Here is a 23122-nt window from a genome sequence, read left to right on the forward strand (position 1 = left end):
ATCTCAAACCCTAGTTGCCACTTGAATGCTCCCAAAGTTTCTCTTGATCTTCAATTCGATGTTGGAATAAGTGGAATCCCCCCTTCAATTGATGAAAATTGATCTCTCCAGGTCTACAATTGAGGTATAGGAAATATTTGATTAAGTGTGTGTCTTGGAATTGAGTCAAAAAAAATCGTCCTCTTCAATTAGAATTCAAAATCGCCTATATAGTTGATTCGTACGGTAGGAGTCCAGTCATGATGATTCAAGACCACGAGTCCAGTCAGGTTGAACTGTGGAGTCTGTTAGCCGAGCCACCACAGGCCGTGCCCAAGCCGACTCCTTCCGCATCGCCTAAGGCGGCCGATCCACCACAGGCCGTACGGAGGCCGTGGTGGCTACCAAGTCGTCAAATGGCACAATTGGGGATAGCCTCTTGATAATTCAAAGACAAATGAGTCCGTGCCGTGCTCAACCCTCGGGGTGCTTGTTCTCGCCCAATTTGATGGATTTTGCTCCGTAATCACACGTATTTCCCTCGATTACTGATGGTTTCCTTCGAAAATGACCTGAAACGAAAAGGGAAACAAAAGACAGGTGATTCTAGCATAAAATGGGATAATCATGCATAAAAATGTGAACAATCGGGCAAGAAAACATGTGTAGTATGATGCTTATCAGCAAGAAAGGGTGAAAAAGGAAAAAAGATGAGATAAGAGTGAAAGAAAAATGAATGTGTAGACAAAGCCAAGTGATGTAAGGAAAATACTAACCTTGAGGCAACCCTTACTTGTACTTATGTATAAAAAATTTTTGATTGTTTCTAGCGATCTTAACAAGGATTTGGCTATTGTTATTCTCGAGCTTTTGCAGGAATATGAGGACCTCTTTCCTAAAGATATACCTAAAGGATTACACCAAATTAAGGAATTAAACATCAAATTAATTTCATTCATAGTGCAAGCATTCCAAATAGGCTAGTATATAGATGCAACCCCGGGGAGATGAAAGAAATCTAGAGATAAGTGAATGAGTTTATGGATAAGGGGTATGTAAGAGAAAGCATGAGTCCATGTGTGGTTCTTGTAATTTTAGTGCCTAAGAAAGATGGTTCATGGAGGATGAATGTTGATTGTCATTCCATCAATAAAATAATTGTAAAGTATCGCCATCCTATACCTAGGCTAGATGGCATGTTGGATGAATTGCATGGTCCTTATGTATTTTCTGAAGTGGATTTGAAATCTAGATATCATCAAATAAGGATGTGTGAGGATGATGAATGGAAAACAACAATCAAAACAAAACATGGATTATATGAATGGTTAGTAATGCCGTTTGGTTTAACTAAAGCTCCAAGTACTTTTATGCGATTGATGAATCGTGTTTAGTGCACTTTCATTTGAAAAGTTTATAGTGGTATATTTTGATGATATTCTTATGTATATTAAATGTTTAGATGAGTATGTAACGCACTTAAAGCTTGTATTTTATATGTTAAGGTAAGAATTATATGATAATCTTAAGAAATGCACTTTTTGCACTAATGAAATTACTATTCTTGGATAAATTGTTAATAACAAGAGAATTCATATTGATAAAAAAAAAGTAAAAGTAATTAGGCAGTGGTTGAAACCTACTAGTGTGCATGATGTTAGGAGTTTTTATGGTCTCGCTAGCTTTTATAGGAGATTCATTAAGGATTTCTCTACAATTGCTGCACCTTTAACTGAATGCATTAAAAGGAATATGGGTTTCAAGTGGGGAAAAGAACAAGATGATGCTTTTAACTTGATAAAAAACAAACTTAGTTCAACGCCTTTACTTATTTTGCCTAATGATGGCTGCTAATCGTGTTAGCTACAATCTAAGGCAGTGTACCTATCGATGCAGTCTAGCACTAATGGCGAGTATCAAGGTCGTATTCCTCGGGAAAGTGAAAGCCCAGAGTTACTCCTTTGTTCTTTGTTATATTAACCTAAAATGGATAATGAATAATTTCTAAACTAACTATTAACTACAAGCTAAGTTCCGAGGGAGATGCAGGAGTAATTGATAAATGAAATAATCAAGACAAGAAGACAAACCCAAAGGGAATCTAAACTAGTTGGCAACCAAACAAAAGATAAAGGATCGGTGAGTCTAATTATGCTACCCGTGGACGAATTCTTAACCGAATTCGGTTTCTCTCTTGAGATAACCGAATTCCTAAACCTAATAACCTAAAGTTGGAATCTCTTCCTAACGATTGATTCTTAAATTAGCATTAAGCTTTAATCCGCCTCTATTAAGCTTTGTTAATTCTTAATCCGGCTAGTTAATTATCCTTATCTCTAAGCGATTCCTAACCAGTTCTTGTTATTCAAAATTCCAATTGCCAAACGAATTTCTCAATCTCATAAAGCAATCTAAACATCACAATTCACAACGTCTCATGAATAATGCATAATCTTATTAATCACCGAAACAAGAAGAATACAAAACCAACTCAAACAATCCAACAATATAATATCAAGCCAACATAGTAAAGAAATCCCAATGGATTAAATCAGTCTAGCTAAACATGTTCATGTTTAAAACAATCTAGGAAATCAATTACAATGAAAGAATAATGAAAATAAAACATGTACACCCTTTTCTCTCGAATTGGATGAATGTACTCCAAACTGGATCTACACTTTGATTAATCTCCCAAACTGCCTTTTGAATTGCTTCCACTACGGCCTGCACTCGGAACCTTGTGATTCCGGGATTCTTACTCCCGCGAACTCTCTCGCACTCAATAATCGCAGAATCGAACCATGTGGCTCTATGTCACTCTTTTTCCTCCCCTTTCTAAGAAAAATTCATTTTTCTTATATATTTAACTCAAGACACCGTGTTCAAGGTCGGTCAAGACGGTCAAGTCCGTGCCGTCAAACCTGTGGATCTCACCAAGTAGGGTTTCACCACTAGTGTTGCTCCCGTGTTGGCCACCACGGCCGTCAAGGCCGTGGTGGCTACGGAAACCGTGCCCAAAGTGCAAATTTCAAGAATCAAAGCCAATGGTTGAGCACGGCCATAGTCCAAGCTGTGCTCAATGTATGCATTGCGGGCTCTTGTCCGATATTGATGAATTCTCGTCCGTTTCCGCACGTATTAATCTATAATTGCTTAAACACCGATGATGGTCCTATAAATGTTCCTGAAATGCAAAAGAACACAAAACACGGGTGATCTGGGAATAAAAGCACAATAATTGCTAAGAACATACGCAATAATATGCAAGCAAATATGTGTAAAACTATGCTCATCACCTAACTTTGCTAAAACCTTTAAGGTTGAGTGTGATGCAAGTGGAATAGATATTAGTGGAGTCTTGATGCAAGAAGCAAGACCGATTGTGTTCTTTAATGTGAAGCTAAGTGGAGCAAGTCTGAACTATCCAACTTATGAAAAGGAGTTTTATGCCTTTGTAAGAGTTTTAGAGACATGTCAGCACTATCTTTACTATATGGAATTCATTATACACACCAACCACGAGTCTTTAAAATATCTCAAAGGACAAGAGAAGCTAAACTGTAAGCATGCTAAATGGATAGAATTTATTGAATCTTTTCCATACATCATCAAGTATAAATAAGGTAAAGAGAATGTCATTGTCGATGCTTTATCTAGAAGGTATGCCATAATTTCTACACTTGATGCAAAATTATTGGGTTTTGAGTCTATTAAGGAATTATATAATTCAAACCTTAATTTTGCTAATGTATATGGGGCATGTGAGAGGGGATTTTTGAGAAGTTTATAGACATGATGGTTTTCTTTTTAAAGAAAATATGCGTGTCTTAATCTTCTTTAAAAAAGTTACTCATGAGGGAGGCACATGATGGGGGTTTGATAGGGAATTTTAGTGTGAGAAAGACTTTAGATGTTTTAAGTGACCATTTCTTTTAGCCACAAATGAAAGGAAATGTTGAAAGAATATGTGAGAGATGCATTACTTATAAACAAGCTAAATCTAAAGTGATGCCTTATGAGTTGCACATACCACTTTCCATACCTAATAAACCTTGGGTAGACATTTTCATAGACTTTGTTTTAGGATTACCTAGCTCGAGGGGAAGGAAAGATTTTTTTTTTTTGTTGACAAGTTTAGCAAAATGACACATTTCATTCCAATGCCACAAGACGGATGATGCAACTCATGTTGCGAGGTTATTCTTTAAAGAAAATGTGAGATTGCATGGAGTTCTAAGAATAATTGTTATGATAGAGATGTCAAGTTCCTTAGCTATTGTTATAAGGCACTTTGAAGCAAGTTGGGAATAAAGCTTCTACTCTCAATAACTTGTCATCCACAAATGGATGGACAAACGAAGGTAGTTAATAGGACTCTTTCACAACTATTGAGGTCTATAATTCAAAAGAAATTTGAAGAATTGAGAAGAATGTTTGCCACATGTTGAGTTTGCATGCAATAGGAGTATTCATGCTATAACAAATTGTTCACCTTTTGAGGTATTTGCCCTTATGAACTAAGAATGGGGATTGAATTGGTGAATAAAGAAAGATGGGTGTAGGCAATGGTTTTAGACACACACCTAACTGTCTTTAGCGACTTTTCAACCTAATCGGGAACACCTTAACTGCTCATAGAGACTAGCTCGAAGATGGGAGTCGCCACCTGGGAAATCGGGACACTTTTACTAATGAGTGACGTTTCTTGGTTCCATAAGAAAGCTTATGTCACAAATACAGAGATAGATCCGGAAGCCCACTTCCTTATTTGTGTATATTTGCCTTTAATTTTAGTGTTTAAAAGGCTATTCCCTATAAATGCAGCACAATATTTCTACACATCAAGCACTACAACATGTGAGATCCATCTAAGTCTAGTCCTTTTTATTAAAGTCCAACCTAATACTCAAAATTATTAACCTAATTTATTAGTCAATTATGTATAAGGCCCACCTAGTTTAGCCAATTACAAGATGCTTTAATTACCAAGCCTTTAAGCCTAATTAACTACTTTTTTTGGAGAAGTCTGATTCAGTGACCCTAAATCTAATATGGCCAATTTTAACCTAACTAAGCATGGCAAAGCCTATTAAGTTATATGGATTTTAGATTAAAGCCCAATTACTATCTTAATTATTTTAATAATCTATAATTTTCATGCTAGGTCCAATTTTAAAGACGGAGTCTATTTATCCAATTTTAATTAGGCAATCATGTACATGTATTTAGGCATCATCACAGATAAAAAAAAGTAAAAATTAAGGGGCATGAAATAAATCTAACTATTACAACCCACCTACAACTAAAAAATATAAAGAAAACCCTAAAAGACTAAATTACAACTCAAGAAACTGCAGAATGCATTGAAAACTTGAGAATCTAGCTAATAATGCATAGGCTGATCAGCTCTAGAGGCTAGGAGGGGTTTTCTTCAGTCTTTTCCCGATTTTCATACTTAGAACCTATTTTTTACATGCACAGAAGAAAAAGAATAAGGTTAGAACGTGCATAATTAAAAAAAGAAAAAATATATAATCTAATTGCCTAATTAGATTTAAAATCTGATCAAATCAGGTTCAAAACCCTAGGTGCTCCTATTATCAAATTCAAAACCCAATAAGATCAACATATTCAATAGCAAAGAAATCTTAACATAATTATGTGGACTTCATAGAATAATCAGAAAAAGATATTCCTAACATGTTTTCAAAAAAAGAAAAATAAATTGAAATAATTATAAGAGAGATGATAATTATGTGGATTTCATAGAATAATCAGAAAAAGATATTCCTAACATGTTTTCAAAAAAAGAAAAATAAATTGAAATAATTATAAGAGAGATGTTGATGATGCAGATGCAGGGAAACCCTCATATTGTCACCGTTAGTTGTCATTCTATGAGTCTCAAGAGATGAGGAAGTTTTTGAATCAAAAAGGGGATGGGAATCCAGTTTTGCCTTTTTGGGTGTTCAAAATTTTTTGTCGATCTTTTTATTGGTTTCCTAATTTTGGAATTCTTTCCTAGTGGGTTGCCTAAGGTTTTCTCTCTGTATGTATCGATGCTTCTTGTTGATCAATGTGTTTTGTTGCTCAATCGATGTAGCTAGATGTGTGTTGCTAACCCTAGACCTAAGTCATACTCTTATATTTATAGAAGTAGGGTTAGAAAATCCTAGGAGGTATTGATAATTATTGACTTATTAAAATAAATAGTTTGTAATTATCTCCCCCTTATAAGATTAAATCAAAAACAAAAAATATTTTATTTTTAATTTCAAACCATTATCATTAATAAACAATAAAAACATAATAATTATCATAAATATCTTCTAGAAGCTTATTTTTACCAATTTTTGGTGTTTTAGGTAGAAAATGTGCGTAAAATGGTATGAGAATGAAAAAAAATTCAATCAGCCTGTGTAGAGCCAATTGACTCTATGTTAAGCTAATCGGCTCTTTGTAGAGCCGATTCAGTTGTGCATAGAGCCGATTGCCTCTAAAGATAAAAATGTTTAAATATTTTGATAGTTTAGTCCTTGAACTTGTAAAAATTACTATTTTACGCTTCAAACTTTATTTTTTTTGTCAATTGGATCTAAATTGATTCTAGAAAGGTGATTTTCAATTTATTTAATCTTATCCTTCCCTCGGATTTGCCCTTTCTCAATCTCTGAGACTCAAGAAAGACAATAGCTTTCATCATCGGGTTTTTCATAATTTTCGATATCTAGATTCGGAAAATAGATGCTGACAATGGGGAATTTAAAAATTGGTTTAGGAGAATGTGAAAAGAGTATAGAGAATAAGACACAAGAAGTTATAGTAGTTCAAGTGTTAACAAATCCTACGTCTACTCCTCAATTCACAAGTGGGAATTCACTATACTATTTTACAAATGGAGTTTTTCAAGCTCACTTCCAACTTAGTGTTTTAGGGCTCACACTAAACCTTACACTTTGTGTTTTAGTGGCTAACATACAACCCTTATAAGAGTTTTTCCTAGGCTAACTCTTAAACTTTATCCCAAGTGTTTAGGCTAACACTCAACCTCACAAGAGCATTAAGCTCTGACAACAACTAAGATTTTAAGAAACTTAATTGCAAGAAGGAGAAAAATTGAATGTATAATGGTATGGACTTGTGGAGTTTGTTGATCAACTATTAATGACCATTTGATGTGATTTTTATAGCCTAAAACCTTAAAAAGTCGTTACACAAGTATCCCTAAAAATCTTCATAGTTTGCTTTAAGACAGTGCATTAAATGCACTTTTCAAGATGCAAATTTGCGGATATGATTCTTGCTTTGCCATTGCGAATCTTGAAATGCCTCCAACAGCTATCTAGCATGGCAGCATGGCATTGGCGGCTTTCCAATATTACCATTGGCGGCTCCTAACAGTTACTTCAGACTTCAATTTTCATGGTCGTACCAACTTAAGGTGCGGTCATGATTCTAAGCTTTCCACACCATTCCTTTCTACCTTGAAACTTTTTCTTTTTGTGGTCGCGCCCATCCTGGTGTGGTCGCTATTTTTAGCTTTATGGACTTGGAGTTTTTTCCATGAAAGTGTTGTTTTTGGCAGTCATGTCCTCTTGGTGTGTTCACAAATTTAAAGTAACTATTCTTAGATTATTCTACAACATGAACACTTGAAAGATCATTAGATTACCTTCAATTTGTTTATTAAGATCAAAATAAGGGACTAAGCCATGTGACAAGGCACTTAGGCTAACATGAAATTGTATATGGGTCCAATCTATTAACTCTTATTGATTCACTGCCATTACCCATTAAAAATGCTAATTTTGAAGGTAGAAAAAAGGTTGAATTTGTTAAAAGCATACACGAGAGGATGTGTGCTTAAATAGAGAAAAGAACTAAACAAATATGGAAAGCAACATAATAAGGGGAGAAAAAAAGTTGTATTTGAACCCGGAGACTGAATTTGGGTGCATTTGAGGAAGAACATATTTCTAAGTCAAAGAAAGTCTAAGTTGATGCCAATAAGGGATGGACCATTTCAAGTCCTTGAAAGAATCAATGGCAATGACTACAAGCTAGATTTGCCAAGTGAGTATGATAATATGAGTGCTTCTTTTAATGTTGTTATTTTTCTTTATTTGATGTAGGTGATGAAGTTGACATGAGGCTAGTTAGAGGATAAATCCTTTTGAGGAAAGAGGAAATGATGTCACAAAGACAAGGACTACGAATAATCCTTCAAGCATTTAAAGAGGTCTAATGATAAGATCCAAGTCCTACGGGATGCAAAAAGCTTTGTTGGGCTTAATTAAAGACATTTAGAATGTTCTAACATAACAAGGCTCAGCCTAAGGCTTAAGATTGCAAAAGGGACCAAAATCATCAATTTAATATAATAAATTTGGGCTACACTTAAGGGTCCAATACAATTAATTTGAAACCTTTTTATTTGCATTTTTAGGTCTTATTCGTTTTCTTAAGTTATGGTGTGATTAGTTGTCATTTGGAGTTACAAAATGGATACACATGATTAGTTGTCATTTGGGAGTTACAAAGTGAGTGCAACTAATATAAAAACAACCATTTTTATAAGTTTTAGTAAAGATTAAAGGGGAAATTATAGGAAAGCTCAAAAGACATCCATTTAGAGTTCTTTATCTTATTTCGACTATAAACATCAAAGCCTAATTCATTTATAAACAATCCATTGATGAATGATAATATTTATTTGCTCTTTATGAGTGTTTTTGCTTAAGTTCTTGCATGAAATTTGAACTTATCAAACTATTGTTAGTTTATGGAATTCTCTAGCTAAAACCTTGTGTTTGATTCTTAACTTATCAACTTATACTTGGTTTGTGGTATTTGGAATTGAATTCAAGTACTAGTTTCATTATTGGAGCTAATTTTTCCTTAATTTCACTTTAGGAGATCCTTAGGTTTTGGAATCATCTTGATTGGAGGGTATTTCTTTACATTCCATATGTATCATAACTTAATAGTTATTAGGGTGTTGGTTGCTAAGATGATTATTTCCTATCATCTTTATCTAAATATGTTCATTTATGTTATGCAGAATATTATAGATGCTAGAGAAGTGGAAACATTGGTAAAAGGAATCAAATGGCTCAAACTTTTAATCTTGTAGTTAAATTGTTTGACATATGGGTTATTGATTTAACAAGACCTTTTTTATCATCTCATGGCTATGTATATATTCTTGTTGTTGTTGATTATATGTCTAAGTGGGTAGAAGCAGTTGCTACTCAGACTCATGACAGTAATATAGTGCGTAGATTTGTTAAGGATAATATCTTTAGGAGGTTTGGAACATATAGAACAATCATTAGTGATGGGTGGAACCATTTTTGCAATAAGGCATTTGCTGCTTTACTTAAAAAGTATGGAGTAACTTATAGAGTGGCAACCCCCTATCATCCATAAACATTAGGAAAAGTGGAGGTAAGGAAAAGGAAAATCAAGTAGGTGCTTGAAAAATTGATGGGTGCTATCTGTGTTAGCTACAATCTAAGGCAGTGTACCTATCGATGCAGTCTAGCACTAATGGCAAGTATCAAGGTCGTATTCCTCGGGAAAGTGAAAGCCCAGAGTTACTTCTTTGTTCTTTGTTATATTAACCTAAAATGGATGATGAATAATTTCTAAACTAACTATTAACTACAAGCTAAGTTCTGAGGGAGATGCATTAGTAATTGATAAATGAAATAATCAAGACAAGAAGACAAACCCAAAGGGAATCTAAACTAGTTGGCAACCAAACAAAAGATAAAGGATCGGTGAGTCTAATTATGCTACCCGTGGATGAATTCTTAACCGAATTCGGTTTCTCTCTCGAGATAACCGAATTCCTAAACCTAATAATCTAAAGTTGGAATCTCTTCCTAACGATTGATTCTTAAATTAGCATTAAGCTTTAATCCGCCTCTATTAAGCTTTGTTAATTCTTAATCCGGCTAGTTAATTATCCTTATCTCTAAGTGATTATTAACCAGTTCTTGCTATTCAAAATTCCAATTGCCAAATGGACTTCTCAATCACACAAAGCAATCTAAACACACAATTCATAACGTCTCATGAATAATGCATTATCTTATTAATACTGAAGGCAAGAAGAATATAAAACTAACCCAACCAATCCAACAAAATAATACTAAGCCAACATAATAAAGAAATCCCAATGGATTTAATCAATCTAGCTAATCATGTTTATTATCAAAATCCACAAGAATTCAATTACAACAATGAGTAAAAAGGTAGAGAAACTCGATTACACCATTGGATGAGAGTAAACAGCCCCAATTCCTCTTGCTCGAATTGAATCGATTCTTGTTCCGCTTGCTCGATTTGAAAACCAATTAACGAACCTCGCCCAATCTTCAATCCTCGAAGAGAATCCGATTGAAACCTTGATCCAAGTCTCCTTTTCCCTTAGTTTTGGCTCAGAAAACCCTTTGAGAAAGAAAAGTTAGGGTTTGGGACGTTCTCTCTCGCTCTTCTTTTTTTCTTTCCTCTCTTCTTTCTTTTAATTAATTCCCCCTGTCGCCGCCAACACGGCCGTGTTCCTGGCCGTGTTGGGAACACGGTTTGGTGTTCCTGGCCGTGTTACTCTATATGGCCGTGCTCCATAAGATCTACTTCTTCTTTAATGTTTGACACGGCCGTGTTGGTGACCGTGTTGGGAACACGGCCAGTGTTGAAACCAACACAGCCATGTTCAACTTCCTCACGTTCGTACTTAGCTTGTTTCGGCAGTTTTGACGTCCAATTATGCTCCAATTCTTCCCTTTATCATCCTTTGACTTCTTTTGGACCTAATGCACACAAACAGATGCATAGGGTGAGTGTTGGGACCAATTCACATCCAAATGTCTATAAAATCAATCTTAAAAACCCCATTTAGATGTGTGTATTTTACGCACATCAAAAATCAATACACCCATCAGGAAAAGATTAGGCAGTACACTTGAACAATGCTCTTTAGGCAATATCGCACGGCTTATAAGACACCCATTGCAATGAGTCCTTATAGGCTAGTATATAGCAAATCTTGCCATCTGTCAGTTGAGTTGGAACACAAGGCTTATTGAGCTATTAAAGAATTAATATGGACTTAACCAAGGTGAAAGAAGAGCGTCTATTACATTTAAATGAGCTTAAAGAGATGCATAATGAGACATATGAGAATACCAAACTATATAAAGAAAAAACCAAGAGGCAACATGAGAAGAATTTGCTTAGTAAGTCTTTTGTTCATGGAATGGAATTTTTATTTTTTAATTCGCATTTCAAACATTTTCCAAGAAAGCTTAAGTCAAAATGGAATGGACCTTTTAAAGCAGTGACAGTATTTCCCTATACTGAGACATAAGAGCAATTCAAAGTAAGTGCTCATCATTTAAAGCCATATTATAAAGGAATGACTTATGGCCACGAAATGGAGTGCATTGCAGCACTACCAATTTGAGCTCATCTCAGTAAAGTCTAGCTATAGACAATAAACTTAGCATTTATATATTTTAATTTTTAGTACTTTTATTATTTATGTTGTGTTTTTATTTTTAATTGAAAAGTATTCTTATTTTTAGGGACTTGAAAGAGATTCAAGCATCCTAGTATCTATATGAATTCTTAAGTGCAAATGGTTCTTCATGTGGTAATGCTAAATTTTATTGCTCAATATTATGCTTTAATGGTTAGTTAATTCTTTAGTTATCACATGAATATTTTATTATTTTAATGCTAAATAATTATTAATTATATGGCATATATTTGTAGAGATTTATTTAGAACTAGGACATCTATTTGCTTGTGGATTAGGACAAACAATTAAGAGAGAACTAAGACTTCTAATTAGTAAGACTTAGGTTAACCATCTCCTAAACATATTAGATTAGGGAAACTCCATATATATAGGTGCTTACCCCTTCATTAAGAACATTATTTGAAAAGATTTCTCTTTTTTCCTAGCTCATAAGAGATTATGAATTCTAGGCAAACAAGTGTGAAGTAAGAGATAAGTTCTTCCCCACTTACATCGTCACCACTTCGTCCTATAGAACCTTCCATGCCATATAGCTCAAGAAAAGCTTCTCGAAAAACAGAAAAAATTAGAAGAAGAGCACCTGCACCCTTTTCTTCATCATCTTCTCCCCCATCTTTTCCTCCAACATCATTCCCTAAACATTGGCGCCAAAGGAGAAGGCTTAGGATGAAACAAGATTTTAGACTTGAAGAGTTCACTATTTTTTATACCTATTGAAAAGCTTATCCTAGATCCATGGGAAGACCTCCCACCCTCGACAAACTTGTGGAATTTGAGCATTTTGAAAGAAGATGCAAGAAAGCTACCTCATTGATGCAAATTCTTCGGAGAAGGAAGAAATTTCTGATGAACATAGGGAGAGTGACTATAAAAGTGAAAGAGATAAGTATCTACCCAAGATTAGGTCGTGGGCGTCTAAGAAAGTATAAATATATCATACCTGAACCAATCATGCCTAAGAGAGATCATGGACACCCAATGAAGGATGCTACAGCTTTAAAAGCTAAAAGGGGAAGAGGATGCCTAAGATTGTACAACAATTAGATTAGGACTTAGTTATTCCTTTAGTTTGCTTGTCATTAGTTAGGAATTAACCAAAATTTATTTATTTGACTTAGTTATTTTTAGATTTATTATTTTTGTTTGTTAAATTTTTATTTTTATTCAAGTTATTAATAAAAATTTATATTTTAGCTAAAATTGCCAATTTTGTTAATTTTTTTATTTAAGTATCTTTAATATTAAAATTTATTAATTGCACTTAATTACAAAATTTTCATTAATTTTAACCCTTAGAATTTATAAAAAATTAATTTAAGATGTTTTAAAATTACTTGGAAAAAATTATTTTTCGAGCGAGCCACGTTGCAGTAGTGAAAATTAGCATGGGCTCGTAGTATCGTCACTGCAATAGAGCACGGGCTTGTAAGAGTTTCAATGCATGCGTAGAGCAAGCCAAGCGTAGCACAGCCGCTGGGGAGGAACACAGGCGGCATGGGCACGAGTCGCTCAATGTAATGCCACCAGCATGGGTGCGGAGCGACCTTTGTGCCACAGAGACGCGAGGCAACGAGGGAACTTGCAACACTAGCTGCGCTAGTGCGAGACATCAGTGGGGGCATGAGATAGCAATTAGTGCAGGCGCGGATCATGTAGCGAGGATCACAGACGTTGCTCCTAGGCAGCAACCCATTAGCGCAAGGCAGAGTCGCTTAGGCACGAAAGATGTGAAAATTAGGCAATTTTAGGTTATTTGTATCAAAAGTTAAAACTAAAATAATTAAATAACAACCTAAGAAAATAATAATGAAAATTGGAATTTTAATTAAGTTCAAACACACTTTTATAAACCCTAAATCCTCCCCCCATATAAACATCTCTTTTTGCCTCTCTTCACATTTCACTCCCTTCCACCATTAACATACACTCAAGCTATCTCTCTCATCATTACTTTTTCTTTCTCTATAAAAACTCAAGTTTTCTTCCATATTTTTAGAGCTTTACACTTAAAATCTCTCATTTACTCACTCCTAAACTCAAAAATAGCCACGAGAATAAGAATGAGGAAGGAGAAGAGTAAGAATGTGGCTTCAAGCTCTCAGGAAAGAGAATAATATGTTGGCAATATGGAAGCTCAGTTTGAAATCCAAAGCCATAAGGAAGGTAATAAATTCCTAAGCTTAGCTAGTAGAGAGCAAGCACCTTGTAAAGTTTTAGATATTTCTTGTTTAATGAAATTGAAATTTTTTAAAAGGATGATGGATTTACTAGCTAAATTAGGTTGGACCAATTTTGATTTTAAGGTTTTTCCATTATATAATGACTTAAATTTAAATTTTTTCACTACTTTGTAATAAAGTCCTTCAAATGATAAATAAATTAGAGTTAGGTTTCACCACTTGAAGAAATTCCCTCTTTTGGGAATTTTGATTTACATACTTTGGTTAGTTCAAATATAGTTCATAGTCGTGGTGGTCAGATATGCTTTATGGAAAGAAAAAAATCTAGTGAAGGAAGTAGTACTATGGCTAGAGAAGAGCCAATTAGGAAAGAAAGGATGAAGAGTTTTCGATGAATAAAATAATTATTTATTTATTACTTTTCTAGCTATTTAGAATTCTTTTTATGCTTTTTATTATGCAATCATAACTTTATGATTATATTTAACTTTATGTATTTGAGTTTTTATTTTAGCTAATAAGTTTCTTTTAATCAATAATAGTCGTTTAAGTGTTATTTGAGGTTGGATGGATGATGCTTGATTTTTCATGGCATACTTGCATTCCAAAATATCAAGAAAGTATTCTATTTTTTCTCCATTATTTTAATGTTCATATATATCTATGACATTAGAGGCAATATCAAAAATAAATATGGGGAGGAGAATTAGGATAATTCTTTTATTTTAATTAATATGTCATATATTAGTAACTTTTAATTAGTTTTTGCAAAAAAATTAAATTTTTCTACTCAATTTCTTGTTATTATTCTATTTAAAGAGTTAATGAAGGAATGTTATTGTGTTGATCCTTGAATTCTTGAGTTAGTCTTTAACACACTTTTATATATATATATATATATACTAACTCACTTTTATATATATATATATACACACACACACACACACATATATATATATATACACATATATATATGTGTGTGTGTGTTGAACTCATGAGTTTATATGCACTTAATTGATCAAGTATCCATTCTTTGCATATAAATATGATGAGTAGTTTGATAAGTTTGAGTTGAATATAATTTGAAGTGTATGATTTAGATTATTATTTTCTTGTTATTAAATTGGCTTGCTTAAGTTTTATGAGATTTGATATAGGTAAATATAAAGCTCTAAGTTGAAAATAAATCTACTCTGCTAATTTTAGTTGCTTAGTAATCAGAAATCTTCATGATCAATGTTGATTTTTACATAAAACGACAATTGAAATTATGAGTATACAAAGCATCTTGATTGTATGTTGTGTTGAGTAACCACGTGCATTCATTACCCATATTTGTATTTGTATAAAAAGACTTAACATCTTAAGAAAAAAAGTAATCTCCAAGTATCAAGATGAAAAGAAAGAAAAGAAAGAACAATAAAAATAATAAGAGTTTGAAAAGCAAGTGTTGTGAAACATGCCTATTGATCTCTTGTTATGAATGAATGTTTGATTTTTGAATAGGATCATGATGATTTGGATTATGCATCATAGTTGTATCATTTGAAGATGAGTTACACTATTTGTTGTGAAACATATGTGAAGGATTGGATGCTTGAATATTTTGTAAATAATGATTGAGTTTACACTTTTAAGAAAATATTTATGATTCAAGTTGTTATTGGGTTAACATGATTTTTATATTAGTGAAATTATTTTGAGTAATAATCTAAAGTTGAGTATGAATGTTCTTCATGATTTTGTAAAAATTTGTTTATATATTACTATTTGCCTAAAGACAAGTACAAGTTTAAGTGTGGAAGTATTTAATAAGTTCATATATATATACTCACTTAAGCTTAATTATCAAATATATGTAATATTAGCTAAAGAGGGAATTGTAGAGTTAAAATATTCACAAATTAGACTAATAGGATATGCTATTATCAAGACTCAAAATTAAAATACGTGGACAGCTATTTGCAAGGTCTAGCAAAAATTACAATAGTCAAGAGGGACAAATAACTCTTTTAGTATTTATTTTTACCTATTTAACTTGGACAGATTATATCTTAGACTTCTTTTTCTTTCTAAACCTCCAAAGTTATGCTTAAAAATTAGAATCCACAATTTAATTTTAAAAAATAAAAAGCATGTAAAACATCTTCATTCACCGAACTAATTTATTCTCACCTATTTAACTTGGGCAAATTATATCTTAAACTTGACAACATGATACATCTGTCTATCATGTTCTCTGAGTCTAAAATATACGAGTTTAATAAATAGTTATATGCGTGTTTATTTAATTTCTAACAAAAAAATTTTAATTTTAGAAAAGAAACTACAGTTAAAATTAAATTATTTAATTTATTTATTTATAATATTCACAGTTAAAATGATATTCACTTTATTTTATTTTTAATATTTAACAGATAGTTAAAATTATATTAACTTTTACAAAATTAAATTAGTGATTGAGTATTTTATTGATTTAATTTTTAATTAAAATTATATTATCTTTTTTTTTTAATTTCTTCTATTAATGATTAAATTTTTATATTTGTTTAATAATTCTAATGATAATTTTAGTATCATGAATTCAATAGGAAAAATGAAATATTTTATTTTATTTTGCATAAAATTTTTCAATTTAACCTTTATTTATTGATTTTAGTATGGGTAATTTTTTTAAATGGCTTTTGGTGGATAATTTTATATTTTCTATAGAATACTGTATTCATCTTTTTTCTTTTATGACTTTAAATTTTACTGTCACATATATGACAACTTATAAATTATTAAAATAAGTTATAGGATCATTGATATTACATTTTAATTTTATCAAGAATTTATTATTAAATATAGTTATAAGTAATATAATTATTAATATATATCATATAGACTCATCAAATATAAAATTTAGATTTATCATTGTAAAATGTAAACTCATCAATCAACATATGAATCTGTTTCTTAATTTATAAATTTTTGAACTATACTTTATAAATTTCAAATGTACGCAAGATGAACCCATAATTTATAATTTATGGACTTTTTATTTTTAACTTATAAATTTATATATATTTTTTAAAAATTTTAAACTATAATATAGGAACATCAAGTATATATATAATAAATCTATAGTTTATAATTTATGAATATATTGTTTTAACATATAAATATATAATTTATGATTAATGTTTATAATTTTTACTAATGAACTTGTATTTATAATTAATTTTAATGATATTATTAGATTGTTAAAATTAAAATATTATATATAATAATAAAAAATTATAAGTTCATATTTTATGAAATAAGATATAATATAATTTAAAATAAAAATATTTAATAAAGTGTGATTAACTTTTATATTATTTTAAAAATTTATATCATTAATAAATCTCATATATATAAAATATAATTTTATTATATAAATTTTTATTATAAAACATTAGCATATATTATTAAAAAACAAGTTCATTATTATGAAATTTACAAATAAAAGTTATAAAAGTTATAATTCTTTTTATTTTAATACTAAGGTGACCGTTTGATCGGGTCTCGAGAGGCCGGTTTTGTCTCCGACGGGCCTGTTTTGATAACATTTAGGCATGGAGATGTAATCAAAAGTTGAGCTGAGCATCAGATTCTTCAGTTCTATCGAGAAACCATACGAGAATAACAAAGAGATTAGTTTCTACATTCTATTTATCTCTCTCTATCTATCTAAGCAAACTGAATATCAAGAAATAATGATCTGGGTTGATGGAGTTCCATTTTCTACCAGCTCTTCTAAGGTACTCCCACTTTCTTTTACTTGTTTGTTTCAACTGCCCATTTGCTACTTGATTGCAGATATTAATCCTCAATCCATAAAGTACTGTTTGTGTCGAGAAAACTTGTAGGAGAAAGAAGATAAGAAACCCTAAAATCCAAACACAGTTATAAAAGTTGATGCTACTATGAGATTTTCCCCTGAAAGTTACCTGAATTAGCTGCAATTTGCCTATTCTTGATTGGATTGAATATCTGAGCCTATGTATTTTGAAATTAGGCTTCTGTTCTTTTTATATCTTGTGCTTTTATGTTGACTGTAAAGTAGATGTATCTTGTTTGAAAAAATTAAAAAGAATTTATAAGAACTACATGGATCCTATTGCAATAGCTGAATGGGATGATAAGAGTTTCAATCATCTATGTGCTCAAAGTCCACTCTGCCATTATCAGTAGAATTTTTAATGTTTCAATGATTTATGTTTAACAAACCATCTTTTCTTTGACTAATTGTTCCTTAATTGCTTTTTGGTTTTTATTTACCATATAATTTTCCTGATTGCCTGCAAATCTAAAATTTTCGTTTATGATTAGGGAAGTGATTTGTGCCTTACATTGATGGAACACCCTGTACTGGTATCTGCCTCGCATTCATTAAAGGCTAAGCAGGAGAGGAAGTTCTCACTTTCTGAGTTGTCTAGTTCACAAACATCAACACAGAGTCGATGGGTTTACATCTTCCAACGAGAATATGCAACCGTTGACCCTGCACTTGTCGATGTATGTTATTTTCCTGTATTATTCTTCATGAAAACATGTATACAGCAAGTCCTCACTTATGAGGTTTTCTCTGGATGGATAAAAGCATCTATATCAATTTTGCTATTTTGTACATGCCAACTGCTATAATGCTTTTATTCACGATTTCATTAATTGCTTTTTCTGAAGCAACACCAAAATGTTAGACCCCCTTTTTTAGCATTATGCCATTTATATGATGTTACAGACAAACCAAAAAAGAATTATCTTATATGCATGATGAAGACTTGTGTTGATGTTAGTTGCCCAGCAGCATCTGGGGGGACAGCAATGGGAAGCTTCTGGACTTGGGAGGTTAATATGTAGTTGCCCTAAGAAAGTTAGTCCTTCATAGTCTCGCAGCATAAAATTATTCTCCATCTACTCATCCTAATCTTCTTGTATACAAGAACAACCTTATTAGCCTCCTTTAATTTCTCAACTCTTTCGCACATTTGGCATATCCAAGAGTAAACCAACAGCAGCATTAAAGTCAAAAGGATTAAAGATGCTAAGCTGTTGATAGAATAGGGAATTGTATGCTTGAGGTTCTCCAAATTTGTAGCCACATCTAGTAATGAATTGTGACTCATTGTCTCTTGTGACTTAAGTGATGTTCTTCCATATTTCCAGTTTTTCTTCACTTCTTTTTCTTATTCTTTTTCTTTTTTCCTTCCTTGCAAGTATGTAGGAACCGATGAAGCAACTACTTGTGTGGGCCTTGTTATTAGGAACCAAAAAAATGGAATGTAAGGAACCATTTTCATTAGGCAGAGGGATTGATCAATAAACATAGCTATAAATTTACAAATGACTTCATTTGATTCTTGAATTTCTGTTTTTGTTGTCTGAATTGCAGGACATCTTTTGCCCATATGGATTTTCTGAAAGTTGTTGATGTTGGCCTTACTCAGATGTTGTCGGGTGTTGTTGATCACACTATTGATGTTGACCTTGATGTACTTTTTGCATCTTTTCCCCTCAAAGATTTTGCTTTTTTATGAATTCTTTTAGAAGGATTGAGCTCAGCTCTTTTTTCATGAGTTGGATCACTTTATTTTTGTAATGGCAGGTGCATCTAATTGGTGGCTTTGAAGATGTTTCACCTAAAGTCCGGTTAATAATTTCTTACTTTGTTGTTGATATTCCTGAGACATAGTTGCATTTTTAAAGACAGAGTGATTAATGTGAATCTATTGATATTTGTTTACATTGCAGCAGGCTAATGGCACCAGTAGGTCTAATAGCCTTCCAAAATTGGATGGTTATTCTCTTCCTTTGTGTGCCAAAATAATTGAAACTTTGGCTGAAAGAAAAGAAAGGTTTCACATTCGGACGCTTTTTGTTCTTGATCATAATACCGAGACGGATTCTGAAGAAAACACATATCCGATTTTTAATGGATTCGTGGTTAGCTTCAAGTAGTCATTCCTTTTTCTTTAGTCTATTTGCATATTGTGACAGTTTACTAATATTTTGCGACTTAATTTCCTATTAGCTATTATAGGTTATTCTTAGGATCATCAAGTTTTCTTAGTTGTTTTTCTAAATGTGTTGCTAGTTAATTTCTTATTTATTATCATAGGTAATCCTTAGGATCTTCCATATTTAAGTTTTCCTTAATTGTTTGTCTTTAATTATGGCAAGGACTATAGGCTAGTCTGTCCTCTCTTGTAACTATTTGATCATTATTTACTTACGGAATAAACCAAGTAGAAATTTCTTTGAAGTTGTGAACTCCTAAAGTTCAAAGTTCGCAGGTTTCTCTCTAATGAGCCCTGAAGTGTAATTCAACATAGGTCAAAAAGGTAGATGTCCAGCAAATACTCTTCACCCTCCTTACATCCTGTGATGAATCGTAGACTCATAACCTGATCCTAAACATAGGGCCATAACACATATTTAAAATAGTCCTTAGATTTATGTTAAAGGAAATAAATATATAATTGTTGTAGTTGTTGACATCTGACTAAACACTACGAGACTAATTCTCTATAACTTGAACTTGGTATGGATTCTCTTATTGGTGTGAGCTGAGTGTAGATGAAACTTTTTACCAACATATTTCAGATCCATCTTTCTTTCTTAATCATTTAGCCATAGTCTACAAGCTGTTTTGAAGAGCTTGTAAATTAATGATTAAAGCATGTTGATGCAAGGGCAGGTGATTTGCTGGAAAATAAATCACTCTGATGACTCCCTTTGGTAATCGAACAAATTTGTAACAGTGATCCCTTGCTGCCTCTGGAGTCTAGGTCAGACAAAAGCCGACCTACACACATAGCGCAGCCAAGATTTTAGTAAAGATGATTTCAATTATGAAGCTCCTTTTGAAACCTAATTTATTCTGATTTTGTTGGAAAACATCTGGCATTTGTTAGCATAAATTTATCATTTTTATTCAAATTGAATTCACAAAAGACAATTTCCATTTGTCCTTATGGACCAGTAAGGTATTTCTGGTTTGAAGACAAGTGGATAACTGCTGATCCACTAAGATTTTGACAGTGTAGAGAGTTAATTTCTTTCTGCGACTTGTCAGGTTGAAATGTCTACTGGATCTATAAACCCAGCCAGATTTGATAGGACTACAAGATGTCCAGATGAAATTGTCAGAAGAATTCGAGTGGGTGCATCCTATCAAGACCCCACTTGGGATGGCAAGTTGTTAGAGACGTACGATACTCTAGCTGATAGATTTGTCATTGCTGCATGTTCTTGGTAGTGTATTTCTTTCTTACTTTTTGCATTTGAACAAGTAGTTTACTTTTCAACTGTTTCAAAAGCAGTTCATCTTTGGTGAATTATTATGTACTCTTTTCACATGCTAACCACTCATTTATGCGATTTGTCAAACTCTATCCTCTTAAATTTGTTAAGAATTAAATACCTAAGCTTTATTTGTCCTCATTAATATTGACATTTGGTTTTTCTTTTACTACTAATGCAGGAACCTTTACCAATTACATGTTGCTTTGACATTGCAGCATCTTTCTGATGTAGAGATTCTCCTTTCATGTTCTACCTCACCTTCTGCTGAAGGACCAGATTTTGTGGATAATATGAGAAGGTAAGCTGAGTTTGAACGAAGGTTTCTTTATGTTTCAGAAATGTAATTATTTGATTCATTTCTTATCCCAATTTATTTGAGAATTTGGGGATTTGCATTGTGAAACCAGGATTGTGTTTGTTAAGATAAAACTAAGAATTGGAAAACATGACACCACTTGGTCTGAGGAGTGGGTGAGAGGCATATATAGTGCAAATATGTTAAGTACTAACTGTTACGAATATCTCTGTTATTTTAAGATACAAGCTGGTTATCTGCAAAACTGTAATCTATAAGTCTTAGAAGTGGAAGAAGATTCTTCATCAAGTCCTTAATAGGAAACATATATTATGAGACATTTAGACAGTCGCACCAAAAGAATAAATAAAATCTTCCACTGGACTTTGAAAGATAACAATTTCTTGTACCAGCAAAATGGATTCTTTTGTTTTGTCACACAAAATGTCTGACTTTGGTTGGGATGCTAAACATATAGAATCTATAGATCATTTGTTAAGATTTTGAGCAAGGAAAGCTTGTTCTGTTAAAATAATCAATTTTAAGATTTATGGTGTCTGCTTGATATGTTCATGATCATTATCAGCTTGGGTTTATTCTGGGGTTGCACATTTAACTAAAAATGATGATTTCTTTCCAGGCAGTGGGACTACTTGATTGAACACCCAGACTGGCAATATACCTTTCCGAATAGGCAACCACACATTTTTGAGAGGACAGCTGATGGAGGATGGAGGAGGTGGTTACAATCATCGCAGGACACTTCCCAAGAACCTCTAGCTGAAAATCTATTACAGACGATGTAAATTTCATGGAAGAATATCCGACTTCCCTTTGTCTAGGGTTTATTATCATGGTAAAGGAAGCATGTTCATGTATTTGAAGTATGCTTTATTTTCATCCAGGGTAACAAACTTGTACTTCTTTTGCTAAGCACACTCCATGACTGGATTCCCAATGCAATTGATTGATGTTATTATCAGCTATTAATTTATTTGAATGTGTGCACGTCTGTCATCTTAAAGGGAAGGTGAGTTTGAAGGGATCACTATTGCCACGTAGCCTTGAAAGCCTCCTCTAATCTCACTAGTTCTTCCTGGAAAACTAAGCATGCGAAAGGAGAATAGAGCTTTCCTGCCTTTACTGCAACCAATCCTTTTATCTTCCAAATTTAAGACACTGAAAGCTCAGTCCCAGCTAAACCCACCTGGATCTCTCTTTCTCCAAATTTATCTACCTTTTTCCTTCCACTTTTCCATATTTTGCCACCAATCTAACACTAGTGTTGGGGCTTTAATTACCATTTGCCATATCAACTGGTCTGTTCTACTACAACTGTGAGGTCCATACTGTGCGTTCACTATGAAAGCCTCCATCAAGTTCCGTGATGAGCAGAAACCGCTCTTCAAAGCACAACTCTCCATCTCCATCTTAGGCTTCCCACTCCAGTCTGGATTGGTAGCTGGAGAAAAGAGAGATCTTTGTTTATCCTTAAATACCATATGTAAAACAGGTCCTTCCATCAAGGTCTCTTATCGTCCTAATGACTCTTGTAACCACCTGACCTTTCGATTTTATTCCATTACAGTCTCTGCCAAGCCCAACCTTCTCCGGCCAGACCGATCCCTCACCTTCTTCGTCCATTTGAGGCCTCAACTTGGTGATTTCTCGATCAGGGAGTCCCTGCAATCTCATTTCTTCTACCCTTATAATAAACCTTACGTTCAAGACTCCAAAAAAGATCATGAGGATCAGCACCATGCTTTCCCGGTTGGAATTAAATGC

The 23122-nt window shown here is 32.9% G+C and overlaps 1 protein-coding gene across 3 annotated transcripts; it reads left to right on the top strand.

The window, feature by feature from the left end:
* Positions 1-17224: 17224 nt before the first annotated feature.
* Positions 17225-22319, top strand: LOC8289191 (protein N-terminal asparagine amidohydrolase). Of its 3 annotated transcripts, none has more exons than XM_015729147.3 (9): positions 17225-17495; positions 18067-18252; positions 18955-19019; positions 19130-19229; positions 19343-19381; positions 19489-19680; positions 20813-20946; positions 21221-21340; positions 21978-22319. In XM_015729147.3, exons 1-9 carry the CDS (start codon positions 17451-17453, stop codon positions 22141-22143), a joined length of 1047 nt encoding a protein of 348 aa, XP_015584633.1. In that variant the 5' UTR covers positions 17225-17450; the 3' UTR covers positions 22144-22319. The 3 variants fall into 3 exon arrangements, with proteins under 3 accessions (XP_015584633.1, XP_002512168.2, XP_015584632.1); XM_002512122.4 differs by having other exon boundaries at positions 17226-17495; positions 20813-20991; XM_015729146.3 differs by having other exon boundaries at positions 17226-17495; positions 19492-19680; positions 20813-20991.
* Positions 22320-23122: the final 803 nt, after the last annotated feature.

Source organism: Ricinus communis, chromosome 6 (assembly GCF_019578655.1).
Source record: "Ricinus communis isolate WT05 ecotype wild-type chromosome 6, ASM1957865v1, whole genome shotgun sequence".
NCBI lineage: Eukaryota > Viridiplantae > Streptophyta > Magnoliopsida > Malpighiales > Euphorbiaceae > Ricinus > Ricinus communis.

Excerpts from the sequence above, each read along its gene's own strand:
- LOC8289191 (XM_002512122.4), top strand. The coding sequence starts at position 17,451 with ATGATCTGGGTTGATGGAGTTCCATTTTCTACCAGCTCTTCTAAG. Across the intron at positions 17,496-18,066 it reads TTTCTACCAGCTCTTCTAAG|GGAAGTGATTTGTGCCTTAC; the intron begins GTACTCCCACTT and ends GTTTATGATTAG. Across the intron at positions 19,681-20,812 it reads CGATTTTTAATGGATTCGTG|GTTGAAATGTCTACTGGATC; the intron begins GTTAGCTTCAAG and ends GCGACTTGTCAG.